The sequence below is a fragment of the Girardinichthys multiradiatus genome, chromosome 17 (assembly GCF_021462225.1).
Source record: "Girardinichthys multiradiatus isolate DD_20200921_A chromosome 17, DD_fGirMul_XY1, whole genome shotgun sequence".
In the NCBI taxonomy this organism is placed as follows: domain Eukaryota; kingdom Metazoa; phylum Chordata; class Actinopteri; order Cyprinodontiformes; family Goodeidae; genus Girardinichthys; species Girardinichthys multiradiatus.
The window spans coordinates 3023939-3046820 of NC_061809.1; the positions used below are offsets into that span (position 1 = coordinate 3023939).

Here is a 22882-nt window from a genome sequence, read left to right on the forward strand (position 1 = left end):
TGCCATTGCCAAAAGGGAGCTTCTGACCTGAAACAACTCAAAAAAAAGAAACTGCCAGACATTGTGGACAGTGTCTACAAATATGTTTTAGGTGGGAACCTCATGATGCAAACAGATTTGGGGAAAATCAATCTCTGATGCCTGTTTATCAGATAAACACGCATTGTCGTTTAGCAACACCTCTAAATATGGAAAGGCTAAGCTTTAGAAGCCATCAAGGAATCAGTTTAGCACATGACATAAAATCACTTCACTAAACAGCACTTCAAGCTTGGCTTACTTTACTGGATTTCTGGGGTACCGGTCAGTGAAATCCATACTGGATGACCTTAGGTTCTTTAAAGCAATAAGGGGGGCAAGTGGGACACGTGATTTCTCCCGTAGACAATGTGTTACATAATAAAGCTGAATTTTTTGTGTTAACCTATCAGTTCAATAATACAACTTTTGTTATTGCTTTTTAATAATACTTGAATGTTTTAGATTATAAAAGAAATATTAACATCCAAAATAACTTGAGGATATAAAAAGTGCACCTGTCATATGGTGATTTTGTTTATAAAGGGGTAGAAGCTGACTATATAAAACAGAACAACTTCCTTTGTGAACCTATGAATTAACTTTGATTAACCACATTTTTTTGATGCATTTCACAAGCCACACCCAGGTCAGAATACTGCTAGGCCAAAAATAAACAAAACCTGTCTGACAACATGAAGTAGGCTGCAAGATTTAAAAAGCAACACATCATGTGCTGATGTAGAAATTCAAGAACTGATTAGAAACAAAGTCACTGAGATTTATCAGTCTGGAAAGGGTTATAAAGTCGTTTTAAAGGCTTCAGTGAACCATAGTGGGAGCCATCATCCACAAACGGAGAAAAAATGAACCAGTGAGGAACCTTTCCAAAATTGGCTGGCCTACCAAAATTACTCCAAGAGCTCATCCAGATGACAACCCAAGAACCCAGAGCAAGATCCAAAGATCTTCAGGCCTCACTTACAGTTAACGTTTTAGTAATGGTTTACTAACAAAAAAGAGACTGTGCAAAAATGTCATTTCTGAGAGTTCCAAGACCAAGACCACTGCAAGACCGTTGGGAAAATATTTTGTGGACTTATGAGACAAAAGTGGAACTCTTTGGAAGGTATCTGATACTACCTCTACATCTGCCTACCTCTGGTGAAAAGCTTATAAAGCATAACAAAAAGAGAAAATTGTGTCTACAGTAAATCTTGGTGGTGGTGGTGGTGTGGTAGCTGCTTCAGAGCCTTTTGTAATTGATGAAACCATAAATTCTGCTCTCTACCAGAAAATCCTGAAGGAGAATGTCCAGCTTGTAGTTTGTGACCTAATGTTCACTAGGGTTATAAATCAGGACAATGATTTGTAGCATTTGGCTACCATCAAACGTTTGCCTTTTTTTCTGTAGTTCAACTCAGAATTTCAGTTTACAATTCCAGCTTGTGGGGAAGGTTTTGGTTATACCCACACACACAGACAGGAGCTGCTAGAATCTAAGGAATGTAGGCCATGCAAATTGACTCTACTGTCATTGAACGAGTATGGATTTAATACTTTGATTCTGAATATTAATATGGTTACAAAGACAATTCTCATGTGCAAGGTATTTCCTGAGATTTTATGAGGTAATATCTCCATTTAAAGTTTGCAACCAATGGTTGTCACAAACTATAAATGTGATAGGGAGTTCCAGGAAGTCAGGAAAAAGGAAGAGATGAGATGAGAAAAAGATGTAACCAAGAACCAGAGTAAGTGACGTGTGAAGCTCTGCTCTCTCCTTAAGAGAAAAATCGCCAGTTTGCCAGACTGATGAACTGACTGAGGAAATTTCTTTCATTGGTCATCGGCATTGCCTGTTGCCTATAAGTACTCTCCGCAATACTTTGGAAATCCTTTGGTTTTCTACAAGTTTCTGAAAAGAATCATCTGTATGACTCCTAAATACCCTGCTTCTCCTTATCAATAAGGGAACCTCTTGTCACCACCAAACTGGTGACATTTTATTTACCAGCTGTTATACTGAGACTGGGTCCCAGCTGGAATCGGAAACTTTCATTCAATATAAACACTCTACTCTGCTGTCACCTGCTTTTCTCCCTCAGAAGCTCTCAGAGAGTCTAGAGAGTCTCTAAGAAGGTAGGATTTAGAAGCCAAGGTACGCAAAAAAGCTCTCATAAATAACTTTTTGAGCTTACTTAATAATTCTTCTGAATGTTCCCTGATTGACCCTTAGTTTATATTTTCTATGTTTTTTTGTTTATAGATTTGTCTTGGTTTGGATAATGATTTCTATTTCTGATCAAATGATGCATGGACGCAGTAAAAATAAAAAGTATAAATTTATACTTGCAATTTGTAACTCATTGTGATTCTTCTCCTAGTCTTTGGATGACGTGTCATAGTGCTAGTAAACAGATTAAACTCCAGGGCCTGTATTTACAAAGATTCTCAGAGTCCTCTCAGAGAGCTCCTAACTTAGCCTAAAAAGACCTGGCAACGTCTCCTAGCTTAAGAGTGATTCCGTTCTCTGCTGAGAGAGGTGTGACGATGTTTTCTAAGAGCTGTGATTGGTTGTTGCAAAAAAACAAAAAATAAAACAAACAAAAAACTCTCCAATGAAGAGAAATTAATCATGTATCATGATGATAAAACTTAGCAAAATGTAATTAAATGGCACACAGTATCAACATGTTTGAACGTATCATTATTTTTGATTTACTTTTAATATTTTTACCTGCCATGCAGGTTGTTTTCATACTGCATCTAATTCATATTAATTAATTTCATATTATTATTAAAATTCTGCATTTTACTGTGATCTCCTTCTTGAATAAAGAGGTTTAGTTTGGTAAAATGACCAAAACAAAACGGAGAAAAAAGGTGGCAAAAACCAAACTGAACAGAGGAGCAGAGCCTGGTGGTGGAGGAGAAGAGAGGAGTGCTGCAAGGTAGATTTGGTCCTGGGATCACGGTGAGAACAAACAGGCATTCCCGAGCAGAGCAACGTGTTGTTCACTCTGCTTTCAGTGCCAGCCTGGAATGTAAGCAGCTCTGGTACCTGCTGCAATCAGAAGCTATAGAGGAGATAGCAGCTCTCAGAGAACGTCTCCACAGACAGGGAGTGTTGTAGATGACCATTTAGGCTTAGGCTGCTGACATCATCATGTACAATACAGCAAATACTTTTTCACCTTATTTACATCTTCCTTCTGTGTATATAGTGCTTATTGAATCTTGTCTAGAGTTTGTATTTACAGTATATATTTTTTCAAGTTTTTCCAAATGTATTTTTGAAAGCATTTTACAGTCTGTAAATATTTAAATAATTCTGTAGGTATTGTTTGTAATTCGGTTCACTTTTTATTCATGGTTATTTATTATTACCTTACTAGACGTTGGCCTTTACCCTGTTCTGCTGCTGACACTATTTAATATCCCCCTAGCAGGATGATAAAATTGATCTTATCTCTATATTAAAACTTATGATTGTTATAGATGTTTATGCGCTCATTTAATTGACTATTAAGGGGACCGACCCCTGCGCGGTGGAGCAGGTAGCATTTTATTAATTTGCTGTGGTTCATTGTTTGGAGAATATATCTCTTTTCTCTCTGTCTTTCCGCCATCTTCTCTTCTTAGAACACTCTTAGGCTCACTAAAAGTCCTCCTCACTATTCTTAACATTTATTCACGTTAGGATCTCTCTTAGTGCCTAAGATGCTTAGTGAATAACTTTTATCTTACTAAGGCAAAATTCTAAGAAACATCTTAAATTTTAAGATGTTTCTTAGCGATGTTACTAGGAGCTACTTGTAGTCTTAGCATTCTTTGTGAATACGGGCTTTGATCTTTTTTAGTGTATGAGAATTGATTGTCTTGATTGGAAACTAAAAGTCAGATGGGTCAATAGATGTATAAATAATGGAGAAATATATAGTGCATATTTACATATTAACTATGCTGTTGGATAGTTTAGTATAGCGCTAGAACACACTACAGATTCTAAGCCCACTAACATGTCCATCTCTAAATGGCTTAAAAGGAAAAAAACTAACTAAAGGTTTTAGAGTGGCCTAGTCATAGTCTTAACTTAACTTTTAACTAAGATGCCCAAATATTGCATTTATGCTTGAAAACTCTACATTTTGGCAATTCTATGAAGAAGATTAAGCTACAGTCTGTTCACACTGTTGTAAAAGACTTAATGCCAGTTAACACAAATGCCTGATGGCAGTTTTTTACACCAAGGATGCCACAGTCAGTTATCAGAATTAGGAGGCATTACTTTTTTATATAGGGCCAGGTTGGGTTGGGTAGCTTTTTCCTCCTATCAACAGTTGAAAACAGCTTTTTGTCAATAACTTCGGTCTGATACTAACATTTGCCTGACAACTGGAAACAATCAAGTGTGATAAAGAATAATGTCAGGAGGGAAATATTTTTTCACTGCCCTGTAAATATCACAGTAAGGGTATTATACTCCTGTCTGCTGGTAAAGTCTGTCATGGCATCACATTGAAAGGTGTTACAGCCAAATCAATGACATCAGAGATCCAAGCAAATAAGAAAGGCCTGTTACAGTCCCTTTCTGTATCAAAGCACTGATTCAGTTATATATTCAAGTACATAAAAAGGGAATACTTCAAATTGGTAAATATGTCCAGCTGGTTTTCTTAAACACTCAGTTAGTTCAAGAAATCCCAGCAACAGCAGCTGAACTTAGTAAAGGCTATAGCATTTGTTTTCCTTTTAATGAGGTCTGCTGTTGTTGGCTGTTTTTCATGCACAATTAGAACACCTCACCAAGCAAATAAAGAAGGTGTAACTGTCAAAATTTTAAATATTATAATTAACTGAACCTAATGAGACTAAAACTGGAAGTGGCCACTGTGGGGTTCTTACACAATTGTAATGTAGAAATTAAACTCTCATTTACGCTACATACACATATGCATTGTATAGTTATGACAGGTATTTCTACTGTATTCAGAAGGATTGATAGAGAGAAGAAAGGAAGGAAGGACACAAGAAAGAGAAAGGAAGCAAAGAAGGAAGGATGGACGAACAGCTTTGAGTCAATAGGATAGGGAACATTTCTAAAAATATAAATATTTTACGTACTCTTCTTTCTTCATCTTATCCAGACCTGAAAAACACTAATCAAATTCCATACTTTTACAGACTGCATAGGAACTATGATTGTATCATGGGCTATAACAAAGCATCCCTTTATGGTTTTTAATGGTCTTTTAGTCTGAATAAAAACATGTATTCCATGTTCAAACCTTATGGGACGTTTCTTTATGAAAATATGAAAAGTTACAAAATCTTCCGACCCTAACCCACCTAATACAAACACTAACTAACTTCCTGCCTTTGTACTGCTTTAGAAAAAGAGAATTTTGACAAAGTGTGACAAATGAAAAGGAAGGCATCATTTTGCGCCTGTGTCACTTCTTTGCTGTTCAGATTCACATCATTCCTCGCTATTCATGTCATCGGGAAGACATCAAAGGCCCACAATAGCGCTAAATCTCACAGCAAATAGCAGCTTTGTTGCGATGAAAATCTCCCCTTTCTTTTACTCTGAGGGATAAAGCTATTATTCACACATATGCCGCAGCGAGCATGCAGCCTTCCATCCCACAGTACAAGGCAGTAATTAACATGAGGGGATAACTGTGGGATGGGATCTTGTCATCTTTTTCTCTGCCTGTTTCCCTTGCTTTATCTCTCTTCTAGGCCCTAGATCACTGTTTGCCATTCCGTTGTCAACTCTCTGGTCAGTTCAGATGAAAGGATGAAGAAGGGAGGGGGAGCAGAAAGGCAGCAAGATGAGAGAGGAGATTGGTCGATACAGTTGTGATGGAAGTCACCGACCTCTGGCATGTCAATCTGTTCCCATGGAAGAACAGAAACCATTACTTGCTAATTTGATTGCACATTTCTGCCATAAAATTGACCTGAAACGTTGGGTCAGCATTGGATAACAGACAGCGGCAGTCATTGAAGCAGTTTGCAGCTTCACATGATACGGTCAGTATAATTTGATCTCTTCCAACTGGTCAAAGCTCTATGAGAACCCCAAATGTTCAGCTAGGCAGTTTCTCCACACGGCTGCTCCGTATGATAAATTATTTTATTTGACAGAATACAGACGATGCATATTGATTTAGATGTAATAGTTTGTGTGTGAAACATGTTGCACTATTCGCTAAAGTACCTTGAAAAAGTATTCACACTTGTTAAACATTTTCAAATTTTTTCACATTGCACATCCACAAACTTGAACATAGTTTATTGGGATTTTATGTGAGAGACAAACAAACGTAGCGCATAATTGTGAATTGGAAGAAAAATTGGCATGCATTTATATTCAGCCCCTCTTACTCAGACACCCTTAAGAATCCAGAACCCCAAAGCCTAAATGTGTTATTTAATGAATAAACACAGTCTGCTTCTGTATCACTTAAACTGTGTGTAACTCTTTCAGAGAACATTAGTGAACTTTTCACTAATGCATCATGAAGACCAAAGAACACAGCAGACAAGTCAGGGAGAAAGTTGTTAGCGTGGCTGCTGGAGGATTGATTATGTCAGCAACGTCCAGTAGGCTATGTTAGCTTCAGCAACAGCGAAGTGGTTTGTTTTAGTAGATATTTAGGTGTGTGTTTGGAAGTAACTGCAGTTCAGCTAAACCTTTTCACTTGTTATGATAATCACAGGTCCTTTTGAAGCTTAGACATGCCCTACATGCCTACTTGTTACGCTGTTTGCGGCACCTTTAATCAGACAAAGCTTAACTTCTGGCTTCAGTTGGTGCATGCTGCAAATAGGTTATTGTTGCGATCAGAAGATTATTGTCCACAGTCACCAATAGACATATCAAGGAATCAAAACAAATGTGGGTAAAGAACCTAAATTTAAAGCATCCCAAACGCCCTGCAGATGTGATCTTTTTAAAGCCCAGGGAGGATGAAAATATACTGTATACCTTACCTGTGTTTGGGCTACAAATGACCACCAAAAGAGATACGTTGGCTTCTTACAAGGACTAACAGCAATGCTGATAGCAAACCAGGTATGATTTTTAGGTTTAGAAATAACAAGTAATGTACATCATTTTATGATCAGTAATAATTCACCAGAGCGTCAAGTCCGGGTTGTTTCATCCCTAACCACATTTGCAACCCACAACAGAAAATTACCACTTAAAAATAGTCAAATGCACAACTAATGTTCTCCGTGTGATTTAAACACTAAATCAATATAACATTAAATCATATTTCACCTCTGTTCCACCTACATGGATGTTCATACATATTTTTTCATCTAAATTTGCTCTGAAAGAGACCTACATGCTTTTAGGCTGGATATAAAAAAGGAGGAATAGACATTCCAACATAATTTGCTCAATGAGTGGTGTGATCTAGGCATAAGGTGGATAAAACATTATCCCAACTGCTGGAACACAGCTCTTAAATCCATCATTTGAAAACAGAAAGACTATGGCATAACTGCAAACCAACCAACCCATGGCCGTCCACCAAAATCTACAGGCCAGGCATTTTAATGCCTGGCCTGTAGATCAGACAAAACAGCCAAAAAGCCTTTACTAGCTCTGGAGGAGCTGCAGAGATCCAGAGCTCAGGTGTAAGAAATTATCAAAAGGACTTCAATGTGATGTTCCCTTCACAAGTTTGCTTTGATGGCAGAGTGACACGAAGAAAGCTACCGCTGAAAGAAAACCAGGAGAAAACTAACTTCAATGTTTTCCACAAGCCATGTGGGATACAGTAAACATGGTCAGATGGTGTTATGGTCAGATGAATAGGAAACTTTTTGGCCTCAATGCAAAATGCTGAGTGTGGAGGAAAAATAAAACAACCCATCACCCTGAACACAACATGGTCATGCTGTGGGGATGCTTTTCTTTAGCATGTACAGGGGCGCTGGTCATAGCTGATGGGGAGATGGATTGAGCTAAACACAGAGATTTACGTTCTAGCAGGATCACCCTAAACAGTACCACCGGAGCTACAGTGGAATAGTTTAGATCAAAGTATATTGATGTGTTAGAATAGACTAGTCCCAAATCCAAATGAGAATCTGTGAGCAGACTAGAACAAAATGGTTCACAGATGTCATCCAATCTGACTGAGTTTAAGCTATTTAGCAAAAAATGGGAAAAATCCCAAAGCTGGTGGAGACCTACCTCAATAGACTTGCAGCTGTAACTGTAGTGAAAGGGGATTCTACAAAATATTGTCTCAGATGGGCTGAATAGACATTTGGGATTTTTAATTGTAAAATGTTTTGAAAACCTTCCCTCCCTCCTTTATATTGGTCTATCACATAAACTCCCAGTAAAATGCCTTGAATTTTATGAATGTAACAGGAAAAAATATAATATTGTTCAAAGGGTATGAATGCTTTTGTACAACACTGTAAGCTCAGTCTTCCTAGGAAATCGTACAATGAGAGCAGGACAGATGATCCTTCTGTTTGTATTTAAACCTGATCTCACCTCCATGATCATTGTTGAAAACACTAACAGGATTGTCTCTACTTTCTTATCTTCCCATGTCAGAAGAAGTTAGCCCGCTGTGCATTTCACAGCCACTGTCTCCTCTCCTCGTCTCATATTTATTGTTGGAATGTGAGAAAAAGTGATGAGATATGGAGAGTTATGTGCTTCCATATCTCAAGTATTCATCCCCCTGCCACTGCTGCATTATTCTCTGTGAGAGCAGCCCTGAGTTTGAAATATGATCTAAGGATCAGCACTGAGCAAGGGTGGTAATGAAAAGCTTCCCTCTGATCCATTGATGGTTGCAAAGGAAGAGAGATTAAAGAGGGGAGGTAAGAAGTGATTTCAGAAAGATAGAAGCTGGGGAGCACAGGTTCTAATTTATATTTATACCGCTCACTGAGGTAAATCTAAAGTAAGATTAACAGCTGTTCAAAGCAGGCAAATAATTGGCCCCCTTGATTTCTAGTGAAACAGTGAGCTTCACATTAGATAATTCGATCATTTATTAACTGATTCCTTTAGAAAATAGAAATCTGAACCTTTAAACTACAAAACCAAGTATAGACTTCATATTCCTGCTCAAATGTCCAAAAAAGGAAATACATAGATCTGACATAACATTATGACCAGCTGCCTAATGGTCCCTCTCTGGCTGCCGAACACAACATGGTTCGGCAATTAGCCCTCCCTGTAAGAGGCATGGACTCACCTTAAAGTCTGACGTTGTGCTGTGATATGGCAACATCTTGGAAGGTGTAAAGAAGGACCTCCATGGATTGGACTTGTTTGTCCAGAACCTTTGGAAAAATGTGTAGGCAAATCTAACACCTCCAACGTCTTGTGCGCTTCAAACTGTTCCTGGACCATTTTTGCTCTGTGGCAGGGTGCATTATCTTGCTGAAGAAGGCCACAGTAATCAAGAAATACAGTTTCCATAAGAGCATATACATGGTCTGCAGAAATGCTTAGGCAGGTGGCATGTGTCAAAGTAACAAAAATATGGAGGGCAGGATTCAAGGTTCCCCAATAGAGCCATGTCCAAAGCATCATATTGACTCTCCCCCTACCCCCCATGCTATTGTGCAACCTAGTGCCTTTGGCCATCTGCACGATGTAAAAGCAGACATTATTTGTCAAAGCAGCCACCCTTCTTTCCTTGCTCCATGGTCCAGTTGTGATTCTCACCTGGGAATTGTTGGTGCTGTCAGCCCCATATACAACAAATTGCAATAAACTGTGTTCTGACACATTTCGATCAGAAACAGCATTAACTTTTTTTTGCAATTTGACCCACAAAAACTTTTCTGTTAGAGCGGAATACATAGGCCAGGGTTCTCTCCCCACATGAAATCATAATTGGCTGGCCATGATCCTGTCGCTGGTTCATTGCTGTTCCTTCTTTGGGGCACTTTTATCAGAAACTGACCACTGCAGAACAGCAACCCTCCACAACAGCTGCATTTTTCGAGTTGTGGCCCAATCATCTAGCCATCACAATGCGACCCTTGTCAAGCTCGCTTGAATCATGACACTGCCCATTTTCCTTTTTCTAACACATCAAGTTCGGGGACAAAATGTTCACTTGCTGCCTACTGATTCCCAGCCACTAACAGATGCCATGATGATAATTAGTGTTCCCCACTTCACATCAATTAGCATAATATCATATCAGATCTGACACATTAACCCCTATTGGGTGTTTTCTTTTGTTATTTTGTGGCACAATTGGCCTTTACTTTTTGCACTCCTGAGTGGAGAGAGGGGGAAGACACAAAGCTGAGGTCTCCGGGTTGGGACTTGAACCCAGTACGGCTGCGTCGAGGACTGAGGCCTTCCACCGCCATGCCCCTATTGGATGGTTTTAAAGGAGGCAAAGCTTAAGTATCTCAACGAGGGTGAGATTTTGCTTATGCATATTTTAGATGTTTGCCTGCTCTAGATTATTTAAATCAACAGGTCATTAGTAGATTCCTTCAGAACTCGGAGACAGACTGATAAGACAATTCAACAGTTTGAATCAGTTTTTTGGGAGCAGAGACACATCTACAACCTGTAGGACATAAACCCTTAAAGACCAAAATTGTCCAGTAGGTGGAGAGGACACCACTCCCAATACAACCAACATATTATATTGTGAATATATAGTGTAGCTAATATCAGTTGTTAAAAGAGATGGTGTGGGAATTGGAAGATGTTTTGTACAGACTCTGATACCTGTGTAAGGATGGCAGTTTGCAGAGATAATGCTTGGCATACAATATGTCAATTCTCCCTTGTTGTGGTCAGTCATGGGTGACCCGAAACTTTGCGTGTGGGTGTGTACTCACATCTACCGGATATAATGCATCCCCTATCATCTTCGATCTAGTGCTGATAATACAGACTGTGTCTGCTGACCTTCACTGAGCCCTGTAATGACCATCAGATAAAAGAGTCACACAGGACTGCAGAATGAATGTGACATAAAGCAAAGATGTCTGATGCAAAAAAGACCAGTGTTGGTCAAATCTGACAAATACATTGATCAGCAGAATATGATGCAGATATTAACACTTTGGAGACGGCACATAGAAACTTTACTTATTCATGAGGCACTGAATGTATTTGGACAGCCTGCATGAGAACTGCAACACAGAGCTTAGCCAAATATAGAGGAAATGTCCTGCAAATAACTTGAGCATCGTACTCAGGTTAAAGCCGAGTTATTTGCCATGCCCATTTAGTTGTACAATTCCAGCAGCATGTTTTGAAAGCACATACATTGCCAGGTCAATGTGTAAATTGTTGGGGTCCTTGGATGTGTGTTTAACACAGGACTGTCTTATGAATGGGGTTATGGTCAGTCTGTTCATGATGCTACATAGTCACCTACATATTTGGTGACTGCATGATTTACATGCCATTTGCTGGTCTGTAAGTGTACTGAATATTTAACTTTCTGGTTAAACATGTCATTCATAATTTTGCATCTTTGTTTTTCCAAACACAAGCACTGAAAAACCTGAAGGTCACAGGATCTAAACAACCTATACACGTATGGAGGTAAACTATGTGAAGCTTAAGCAGAGCTATACAGCTAGCAGTTTCCCTGGGCTGTCATGAAGTGTGATTTTGGAGTCAGACCCAAATACAGACAGAAGCGTGGGATGAACATTTTGAGGATTTATTAGTGAAATAAAAAACATACAACACAAGGAGAGCATGATGTGGAACAAGTGGAGGACAACAGAAAAGAAAACAGGCATTGGAATGAGAAATAATGGGTGGAAACAATGAGAACTGGTAGGTATACTGTATATACTGTGGAACAAGTGGAGAATGGTATAGAATGCAGGTGTAAGTCAATCAGGGAAAAATGTGAAGCAGGTGGGCTAGAAGGAGTGCAGAGAGACTGAGGAAGAGAGACTAACTGATGAGTTAACTAAAACGAATAGAGCTCAGCTGGGACACAAATAAATTATTAATGAAGGGAAAAGATTAACAGGGATGTAACAGAATAAATACTAAAGGAACAATGAGCATAAACTAAGAAACTAAGCACAGAGGAATAACTATAAAATGGCAAGAGTATAGAACTTAATGAATAACATGGAAATGATGAAAACATAAACGAGAAGCAAACCTTTACAGCCAAACATCATTATGGAAGTAAAATAGTCTCATTAGAATCAGATATTTTTTAGACATTGAATTTATAACACTGAATTTTTATCCTGTTCAATTATGTATGTGATTTTTTTATGTACTTAAAATATGCAGGCAAAAAATTCACCTGCAGAAATGTGCCTGCAAAAATAAAAAAAAATAAAAACTACAGTACTTACTGTAAACCTGGACTAGATTATTTTATACTAATAGTAGAATCCTATAAACACAATTTGGGATTTGCGAAAGCTTTATTTGATTTGTGAAAATGTAATAAAGGGCCATATCAGTGCTTTTTTTTTCCATTTGGACCATCTTAGAACTGGTCCTGTTCCAAAACCAGCCCTTTAACTTTTTCCCAAATTGGAAGCTACAACTGGAAGCCAACTTCAGTCGCTTCCTTCTGGGTCAAAAGATGAGCCTCTGCAGAAACGAACTGGTGGGTCACGTGATTAAATGAGCGTATGTTTATTGGCTAAAAGCCGCTCAACTCTTCTTGGATCTTTTTTTGGCAGGTGGCATCCAATGTTAAGATGCATTATCAGCTGCTTGACTCAATCTAGTGCCGATTGCTTTGGCATGAGTCACCATGAGGTCAACACATTTGCAGGTGAATTTTTGCAAGCAAATTTTTGCAGGTGAATGTTTTCAGGGGAATTTCTGCAGTTTAATTTTTCCAGGTATATTTCTGCATTTGATTTTTTCAGGCATATTCTTGCAGGTGAAATTTTTGCTGACAAATTTTGGGTACAAAAAAAAATCACATACATAATCGCAGAGAATAAAAATTCAGCGTTCAAATTCAATGTCTAAAAAATGTCTGATTCTAATCAGACTATTTTGCTTCCATAGACATAACATGGGCTACCTCCTACGCAATGAATTCCAAAGATATAAGTGTCTGCTAAATTAGATGAGGTGCTTAAAACAGCTTTGCCCTAAGTAATAAGTTAAGTAATAAGTTCTTACTGGTGTTGTGGTAGCCAGTTCTATTCCTTAAACATTTCCTGATTGTTGTGCTAAATTGTTCAATAAAAATGTTCTGCCATTGCTTCTAGAGTTTACTCCTCTGTCAGAATGGTATTTAAAAAGACAGAAAATAACCTAAAATGATTATTCACACTAGGGCTGGACAGGTTGAAGGGAAAATACTGCAGCTAAATTTGTATTCTGTTCACTTCCTACGGTGGTAATGTTAGAGATGGGCTTTTATTGTTGTGTTTTCTCCTCCAAAAACAGTGTTCTTTTGCTTGTGCATTAGCTCTGCTCACTATCTATCTCAACAAAGATCAATAGTGTTCATCAAGGACCTTTCCTACTCACACACTGAGCAGACATTCATACAGCATCTGTGATAAAGCAGCCAGTGTATAACAACCATTCCAAACACACACCTGGAGTTCAGCTGGGTAATACCTCATCCGAGAAGGCAACAAGGTGAGCCTCTGCTGTAAAACCTTAACAATACTAACAGTTTATGAGGCAGATTTATCCTTTCCACCGGGTCAGGCAGCACATTAACTTTCCAATATGGTATTTATGAGAAGATAGGGCACACGAGAGAGGGCAGACCCCTGCCTAGACTCACCGACTACCTGTGCTCACAGCGCCTGGGAAAGGGTCAAAGGAAATGTTTGCTTAACTGTATTTATTCAGAGAAATGACTGAAAACACAAGTTCTTTTGGGCACAACCCTACTCCATATTTATGCAGCTTCACAAAACCAGAGCTGGAAAAATCTCAGTGGAACCATAAGCATCTCCTGTGCCAAGCAAAATAAAAATGCATTAAATAAGGAGTCAAAAATAAGTCCCCTTCTCAGGGTAATATCGCTCATAAACGTTAACATGGTTTTATCTTTCAATCTGGCTAAAGATTTATGAGAAACTGTAAAATGGACCACAGTGGAGCAAGGCAATGTTGCAGCTGCAGAGCAGATGTGAAACCCTCCTGTTGGTCACAATGCATACTCTGAGTTTTGGGGAAGTGTTGGGGAAGCATACAATGGTGAGGCAGACTTTGTACACAATTACCACAAGTATTTTATTTCTCCAAGGTTTCTCCAAGTGAAAATCAAAAATGTATTGTGCGCATATATATTGAGCTACTTTTAATCTGATGCCTCCGAGTACAACCTAGTGTAAACAACTGCCTTCAGGTTTTTGACATTCCAGACAAGGAGTGATTTTTTTAGAAAGAGGCCCATGGTAACTATGGGGAGTTGCGGAGCTCAAGAGCTCAGTGTAGAGAATCGGTTGCAACAAGTAATGTAGGGGACACAACAAACATTTGGAAGAAGGTCTATGGTCACATGAGACCAAAATTAAATTTTGACCTTTTTGACATGCATAAATGCTACTATGTGTGGCAGGAAACACATCACCCTGAACACACTATCCCAACTGTAAAACATAATGGTGGCAGCATCACGCTGTCGGTGTACGAATGAGACTGGGAAGCTAGTCAGAGTTTGTGGGAAGGTGAACAGAGCAAAATATAGTGCAATCACGGAATCCTAGAGGCTGCAAATAACCTTTTCTCTCCACTTTGTGATGGTCTACCACATAATAAAACACAATAAAACACAACAAAGTTATTGGTTGATAGTTACACCTCTGAAACAACATTGGAAGTGCACAGAGCAGAGTGTAAACATACATCCGTGCATGCAAGAAAAACTTTTGAAATGTTAAAAACAGGCAAACAGGTTTTTAGTTTGAATACACAGACTATGTGTTCTACACTCATTGAGGAATTACATAATTGTTATGCTTAATTGAGCTCAAGTGGAGCTCTGCAGATTTTTACTGCTTGTATCTATGCAATATTTATGCAACCATGCATCTGTAGACTAGAACGCAATGTGCATAAACAGTTTCCTAAGTTGAGACCAGTGTTTCCTGGTGTCTGTGTTTGGGCACCAGTGTATCTCAAAGAGAAAAGTACAGGGGTTGGACAATGAAACTGAAACACCTGTCATTTTAGTGTGGGAGATTTCATGGCTACATTGGACCAGCCTGGTAGCCAGTATTCATTGATTGCACATTGCACCAGTAAAAGCAGAGTTCAAAAGAGAACAAATTGTTGGTGCACATCTTGCTGGCGCATCTGTGACCAAGACAGCAAGTCTTTGTGATGTATCAAGAGCCACGGTATCCAGGGTAATGTCAGCATACCACCAAGAAGGACGAACCACATCCAACAGGATTAACTGTGGACGTAAGAGGAAGCTGTCTGAAAGGGATGTTCGGGTGCTAACCCGGATTGTATCCAAAAAACATTAAACCACGGCTGCCCAAATCACGGCAGAATTAAATGTGCACCTCAGCTCTCCTGTTTCCACCAGAACTGTCCGTCGGGAGCTCCACAGGGTCAATATACACGGCCGGGCTGCTATAGCCAAACCTTTGGTCACTCATGCCAATGCTAAACATCGGTTTCAATGGTGCAAGGAGCGCAAATCTTGGGCTGTGGACAATGTGAAACATGTATTGTTCTCTGATGAGTCCACCTTTACTGTTTTCCCCACATCCGGGAGAGTTACGGTGTGGAGAAGCCCCAAAGACGCGTACCACCCAGACTGTTGCATGCCCAGAGTGAAGCATGGGGGTGGATCAGTGATGGTTTGGGCTGCCGTATCATGGCATTCCTTTGGCCCAATACTTGTGCCTTGGCGTCACTGCCAAGGACTACCGAACCATTCTTGATGACCATGTGCATCCAATGGTTCAAACATTGTATCCTGAAGGCGGTGCTGTGTATCAGGATGACAATGCACCAATACACACAGCAAGACTGGTGAAAGATTGGTTTGATGAACATGAGAGTGAAGTTGAACATCTCCCATGGCCTGCACAGTCACCAGATCTAAATATTATTGAGCCACTTTGGGGTGTTTTGGAGGAGCGAGTCAGGAAACGTTTTCCTCCACCAGTATCACGTAGTGACCTGGTCACTATCCTGCAAGAAGAATGGCTTAAAATCCCTCTGACCACTGTGCAGGACTTGTATATGTCATTCCCAAGACAAATTGACGCTGTATTGGCCGCAAAAGGAGGCCCTACACCATGCTAATAAATTATTGTGGTCTAAAACCAGGTGTTTCAGTTTCATTGTCCAACCCCTGTATAATAATGGGGTATAACAGGCAGGGAAATGACAAACTGTTTGGACTTTCCCTCCAACCAATCTCTGTCTCTGTCAACCCATGTCTCTCATAAGAGCATTTACTAACATTCATATGGGGTTTAACCCCCTGAGGGGACACAAAACAAACTTCTGTCCTAACAAAGAGACAGCTTTTGTTTAATAAGATCAAGAAAATACTGATTGGATTTTCAGATTTTTAATAGCTCCATAACCTTGAAATGAAGAACCAGCATTTATTTATTTATAGAGACACTTTTTTGAGTTCCCAGTCTGCTTGTTGCTGAAATGAATTAAACAATTCAGACATGTTGAATAATGCACATTGTAAAATTGCAACACTTGTCACACAGTGCATTGCAACAGTACTCTTACTCCTGCACCTTCCACAGTTAGTTACACTGCAGCCTTAAACGTCATTGTATTTTACTGGGACTTTATGTGAAAAACCAAGACAAAGTAGTGCAGAACTGTGAAGTAAAAGGAAGACAGTACATGGTTTTCAAAATGTTTTATAAATAAAAATCTGCAGCTCTTTTGTTAAAATTAGAGTGCTCGTTACATTTTATTGTCAGAAATTAGACTTGGTTAGATCACAGCTAAACCGTTGTAGGCATTACTTCAAGGTTTTGAAAGTAATAAAGGTAACAAATGTAATTAACCGGATTTGTTTTTCCCCATTTGTTCTGGACCTTCAACCTTTTTCAAAAAAACAAATTTGGACCTTTGAACATAAAGTTTGTGAACCCATGATCTACCTCAGTGAAAAATCAAAAAATTACAGTTGGTTTAAAACGTCTGTAGAGTAGAGTATATATGCCTGTTTGAAAGTATGGATACGCTTATAAATAAGTACTTTTTTTTAAAGTGGATAAATCCTGTTAAATCAACGAACAATTTCTTTGAATCATGGATAAAAACAGCAAAATCACATAAATTATAAAATTACCTGAAGTTTGTAACAATCGATTGAGAAGCCTTTCAAGCGTGGAGTTTGATCTGCAGCTCACTAAATCAGTTTAATCTGGACACAATGGACATGGTGAAGTTCACTACATATAGATTAATTGCACTGGTCAGAACAAAAAAGCGTAAAAACATAAATAAAGATAAGACAACACTTTATGCATAATTTAATATGTTCTTTGTAGAGGACTTTAGTTTGATGTATCAAAACAATGCATACAAAGGCATGTTTACCACTGTGTTGCATCAGCTTCAGCAAAGTGTTTATAAGGTGCTGGAACCAGGCTTTTACAGACACCCAGAATCTGTTCACATTCACAGTTATGTCTACATCTCCTTTATCTATACAGCTAGGACATACACATCACTGTCATTAAAGTTTTTTTATGCCAATCAAACATTACCAATTAAACAAGCACATAGAGGAAGTAATTCACACACCATGTGTTTGCATAGGGAGACCCGACATTTTCACCTAAACGTCCTCCCTTAGACATACACTGTAAATGTAACCTGTGAAATGATGTCCCAATCCATTCCATACAAAACTTGTAATTGCCAAACATTTCAGAAGCGAAGAATAATAAAATGCCTGTTTAAACTGGGATTTAAATCATAAATGTTCAAAGAGCTTAAAGAGCACAGAATCTCTTTTAAATTTGCAGTAAACAAGCTTGTCAGATCATGAGGCAATTTGGCTTTTTATGTTATTGCAAACACAAAAATCCGATTTATTCATGTTTTTAGTGGGATTCTGCACTCCATCCTCCATCAAAGAGAAAAACAGAGTGATCATCTCTTTCAATTTTTTTGCCTCCCTCCTCTCACTGCTTTTCTTCTAACCCTGTTCGAACGCAGAGAACGAAAAAGAATAAATCTTCCTCAGCTAATGGCTCTGTCTTTAAACCATTGATAGGTTGAAACTTCCTGCACAAACAAAGCCTCAGCAGCGGTGGTGTGCTTTGGTTTGACAGTTTAACGGTGGACTGACACCCCATCAGTTGCTCTGGCTCCTTCTGGGCCAGTGTTATCAGTGTTCCAGTAAGGGCAAGTACAAGAAACATGAGAGTATAGAAACTAAACTGATAGGACTGTAGGGTTTGCTCCAGGTGTAAAAATCCAGACAGGTATTATCTGCTGGCTAACATGCACTCAGAAACATTCCTCTCTTCACTGATTACATTTATTTGTAAAACACTTCAATTACCTGTCTCCGAAGCAGGATGAAAGTATCTGAATGCCTGCAGGCTCAGCATAAACAGCTTGCCTTTATGGCAATTATATTCATAGCCACGAAAGCATAACATGATTAAAAAAAAAGACTGTTATAATTCAGGGTGTTAAACATGCAGATGCTAGTCAGAAATCCTAACTGAAGCTGTAGGGTACACTTAGGCCCCCACAATGATGCTCTGGGTATTTTTTGAAAACAGATATTCTGGTTCACAATTGAAAAAATAACTGGCTGCAGAAGTCAAAAAGACGGTAATAGCTATGCCACACCAGTGGGTGGTGATATTGTCATTATCCATATCAAAACAAAAAAGAAGAAGAACTAGAGCACTGCCAAAGCAATGCTAGACAAAAGATTCTCCCAAAATGGTTGAAGGACATGATATCTTTGGGTTCTGATTAACTTCATGTCTTTGCCAATTCATATCCCAATTTGGTCTTCACCTACACATGTAAACAAAGTGATTTGAACCATATATTTAACCTCTTCATATTAGTTTTTTTTATTTTTTGGTTCAGTTCAATTCAATTCAGTTTATTTATATAGCGCCAATTCACAACACATGTTGCCTCAACGCACTTCACAAAGTCAGGTACATACATTCCAATTAATCCTAACTAATCCAATCAAAACATCTCAAGCAACCTTCTGCTGACAGGTAATATTTTTGGAGTCACATACCACATTTCCTTACAGTAGAATAAGAGTAGATTACAGATTTTATATTTCTAGTCATCACTTCTCAAACAGGGTACAAAAGTCCCCCAAGGCTGGTATGAATAGATGGTCTGACAGAAGGTTGTTATTTGTTCCTTAAAGTTGGATACAAATTGACCAAAAAGTGAAAAATTGTGGCTTGCAAAATGACCAACACTTGTTCCTTGACACCTTTAACAGTGCCTCTCAGACATTAACTGATATTTTACGTGCAATGGAAACATGGAGTGAGGACAAAGCATGAGAAATGTGGAAAAGTCTACATAGTTTTGATGGGCAGTACAGAAGGTTATAGTAGAAATGCATCAAGAGGGTTCTACAACGCCATTTCAACCAGCTGGCTAAAGATTGCAACTTTGGCAAATGTTATTAAAAATCACAACTTTCCTTAAGAAAAATTCAGTTTACATGTGGAGGTGCAAACACAGCTGGCAATCTCCACTTTGCAAAACAGCATGGACAAAATAAATAGCATATAACACCTAACGAGCAAGTGACATTAGAAGGTTTAAAACTTTAAGTCAACTGGTCCTGTTTTCTTTTTTTTTCCTTTCTTACTTTTGGTATGTGTGCTTATCATCTCCATAACACTGTTGCATATCAGTGTATCAATTAGACTTAAATATTTTAACTTCCTTTTCCACTGAGTTTGTGAGAAAAGTCACTGGGGTTAAATAACAGAGAGAGACGCACGGGTCGTTCTTGATTAAGCAACTACGCTACTGTAGGAAAGTTCTCATTAGAAAAACACTGATAGCAAGTAGACGTATGAGGCTTTCACACATATTTTTCACTTACGTTTTAACTCAACAACAAAATAGAACTGTACCCCAGTTGAAACCAAAAGTCTGGAAGTGTTTCCTATCAAACTCCCATTTGGTCAGAGAAGATCACACACAAACACATTCACTCACACACGCATAGAAAAGACAGACAACTCTCTTGACCGCTTACTTCAAGGACCGTACTTCAGTTTACACAAGATACAGTAACTCCTACTGTGCACACAGAAATATATTAATGGGACTTCACCGGAGTGAGAATATGTGGAAAAATTCTCCATGGCAAACTAGCTTCCCAAGAGTCCATGTGCACCTGGTCTAATCATAGGTATCCAGTAAAGCACTTAAAGCTCCCTGCGTGCAGTGTGATAAATGGCCACTTCAGCACAGTGGAGAATGGTGAAGGCAGAGTGGTAGAAATACAGAACATAAAACCAGGGATGATTTCAGAACACAGAGGTAGGAGGACAGTGATGAGAGACTGACAACTGAAAGCATCATGTACAAAGCAACCTGAGTTTTTGAAACTACTAAAATACATCTAGATGTCAATAGTTTTCCAAAATATCCCTCCAGGTTTTACATTTAGTCTATAAACTCTTCAAAGAAAGGCAGAAACGACACCAGGAAGGTAGGTAGGAAATAAGGACATGAGGAAGGAAAGACAGTTGAGAAAGGAGTGCCGCAGAAAGGACGGAAGGGCCTAAGCAAGAAAGGAAGGACAGAAAAAAGAGAGAATGGAAGTAAGGAAGGGAGGGTAGAAGAACTGCTTTTAGTCAGTGGGATAGGAAATAAAGTATGGAAACATTAAATATAAATATTATATAAATATTATAATAAATATCTTTCATACTCTTCTTTCTCCATACTTATCCACACCTGGAAAATACTGGAATCAAATTCCATACTTTTCCATGCTTTTCCAGACTGTGTTGGAACCCTGTACTGATCATTTAAAAGGTCACTTCAAAGCACTACAAGAAATTCTGGCGACTGGGAAGGAACATGAAAATGAGGGATGGCTCAAAGCTTTTGTGCAACGCTACATACATATTTTGGTACATTTGAGTTGTAATTTGCCTCATTTCAAGACCTGTTTGCATCATTTGGGACTAGGTGTTTCATTGTGACATTTGTTGCTGTAATGAGAGAAAATGTGTAAAAGTTTAAAGCGCATGACACATTTGCTGGAGAACCTTACTGATGCTTCAGCCATTTTAATTTAGTTTTGATCTTCTTATCAAAATGTCAACCAAAGATACTAAGACTTTTAAGAGTTCACAATGGATACTTCCAGGTACTTCTTTTTACATTAGTTTGTTGCTGCAGATGCTGCAGTTGATGAATTTATGAATGCAATTATTGTGTGCGAGTGTTTTCATCCTACCTGTAAAGGGTTGTAGAGCTCCTGCAGAGCATTACGGGACCCTTTCCTACAGCAGCCATCCACCACAAAGGGGCTCCTCTGCATGACTAAAAAGGAGAGAGAACACTTAGAACAGAGTCTCAAGAAGAAAAAATGCCATTTAACTGACTGTGAAAAGTCAAAAAATGGGAAAAAACAATCTTTGGGATTTAATATTCTTGAAATTGCCAAGATATTGGATTGTGATTACAGGACCTTCAAATTTTTGTTAAATAGTCAACAAAATTCCAAGAAACATGTTAAGAAAGAAAAGACACAAATTAGCTGCCATGAAGCTCCCAGGAACCTATTCTCTGCCATAGATCATATTCCATATCTGCAACCTACTTGGATTGCCCAGAGGTACAAGGCACTTAGTGTTCTTAGACATGGCCACGGTTCGCACCGCAATTGTACGGGAGCTGAAATGCCAAGAAATATTTGAAGAAAGATTTTTCAAAGGGTTTATGGACTGATGAGATGAGCTATAACTAACAGATTAGATGAATCCTCCTGTGGATAGATCAGCAATAGGCTCAGAACTCTTTAGTTTAGACACAAGCAAGATGGAGGGTGGGCACTGGGTATGTTGGTATTATTAAAGATGAGCTAGTTGGACCTTTTTGGAGAAAGGCAAGGTAAGTTTATTTATATAGAACCATTCATACCCACAAGGCAATCCAAAGTGCTTTACATGATATCAAAGGAGTGAAAGAAAGAAAATAAAGCCAAAACAATTGCATAAAAAATACCTTTTTGGGATCAACGATGGAATCAATGTCTACACTCTAACCCAATGCCAAAAGCTGCATCTTTAAAGACGGTCATGATTTTTATGCATGGCAATGCTGCATTACATACACTGAAGTAGTCTAATGTATGGCTACCCAGTAAAAGTTGAGAGCATAATGACATGGCCGCCTTCCACACCAGACCTAAACTGTCGTGAGGACTTATGGTCCTTTCCTGAACATGAGATTTTTAGTGAAGAAAAATGGTCAATCTCTCTGAATAGTATCTTGAAGGCTAATATATAAAAAAAATAGCAGTCTTGTTTTGTAATTTTGACGCTTGTGGATCCATTCACAAATACAATCTGAAATTAAATGATTTTCAAAGAAAATGTTACATATAAAGGTTGGTGCTTTACCTTGTTGTTTCGGTGTTAGAGACTCTTATTTTGAAGTGCAACAAACATAGAAAGTAGCTCTTGAGGTGACCTGCAGTTGTGTTTTTTTTCTAACACCTGTGGTCACTAATCTTTAAGATGACTAGTCTGGCCATACTACTGACATTGTCAATGGGCTTTATTTACTCCAAAATGCTCCTTGAAGTTAGTACTCTGACTTGAACAGTAAGAGGTAATGGAGAAGGCCTGGCTTCAATGTCCAATATGGCTGCCATACATACAAGAAATCACAAATGTTCCA

General features: G+C 38.7%; 1 protein-coding gene across 2 annotated transcripts in view; it reads right to left on the reverse strand.

The window, feature by feature from the left end:
* The window catches only part of chst11 (carbohydrate (chondroitin 4) sulfotransferase 11), a 107861-nt gene that overhangs the window by 10938 nt on the left and 74041 nt on the right, over window positions 1-22882 (reverse strand). For both annotated transcript variants that reach the window (XM_047389124.1, XM_047389122.1), the window contains exon 2: window positions 21435-21520. In XM_047389124.1, coding sequence (XP_047245080.1) covers window positions 21435-21520 — 86 coding nt within the window. The remainder of the gene's footprint in view (window positions 1-21434; window positions 21521-22882) is intronic.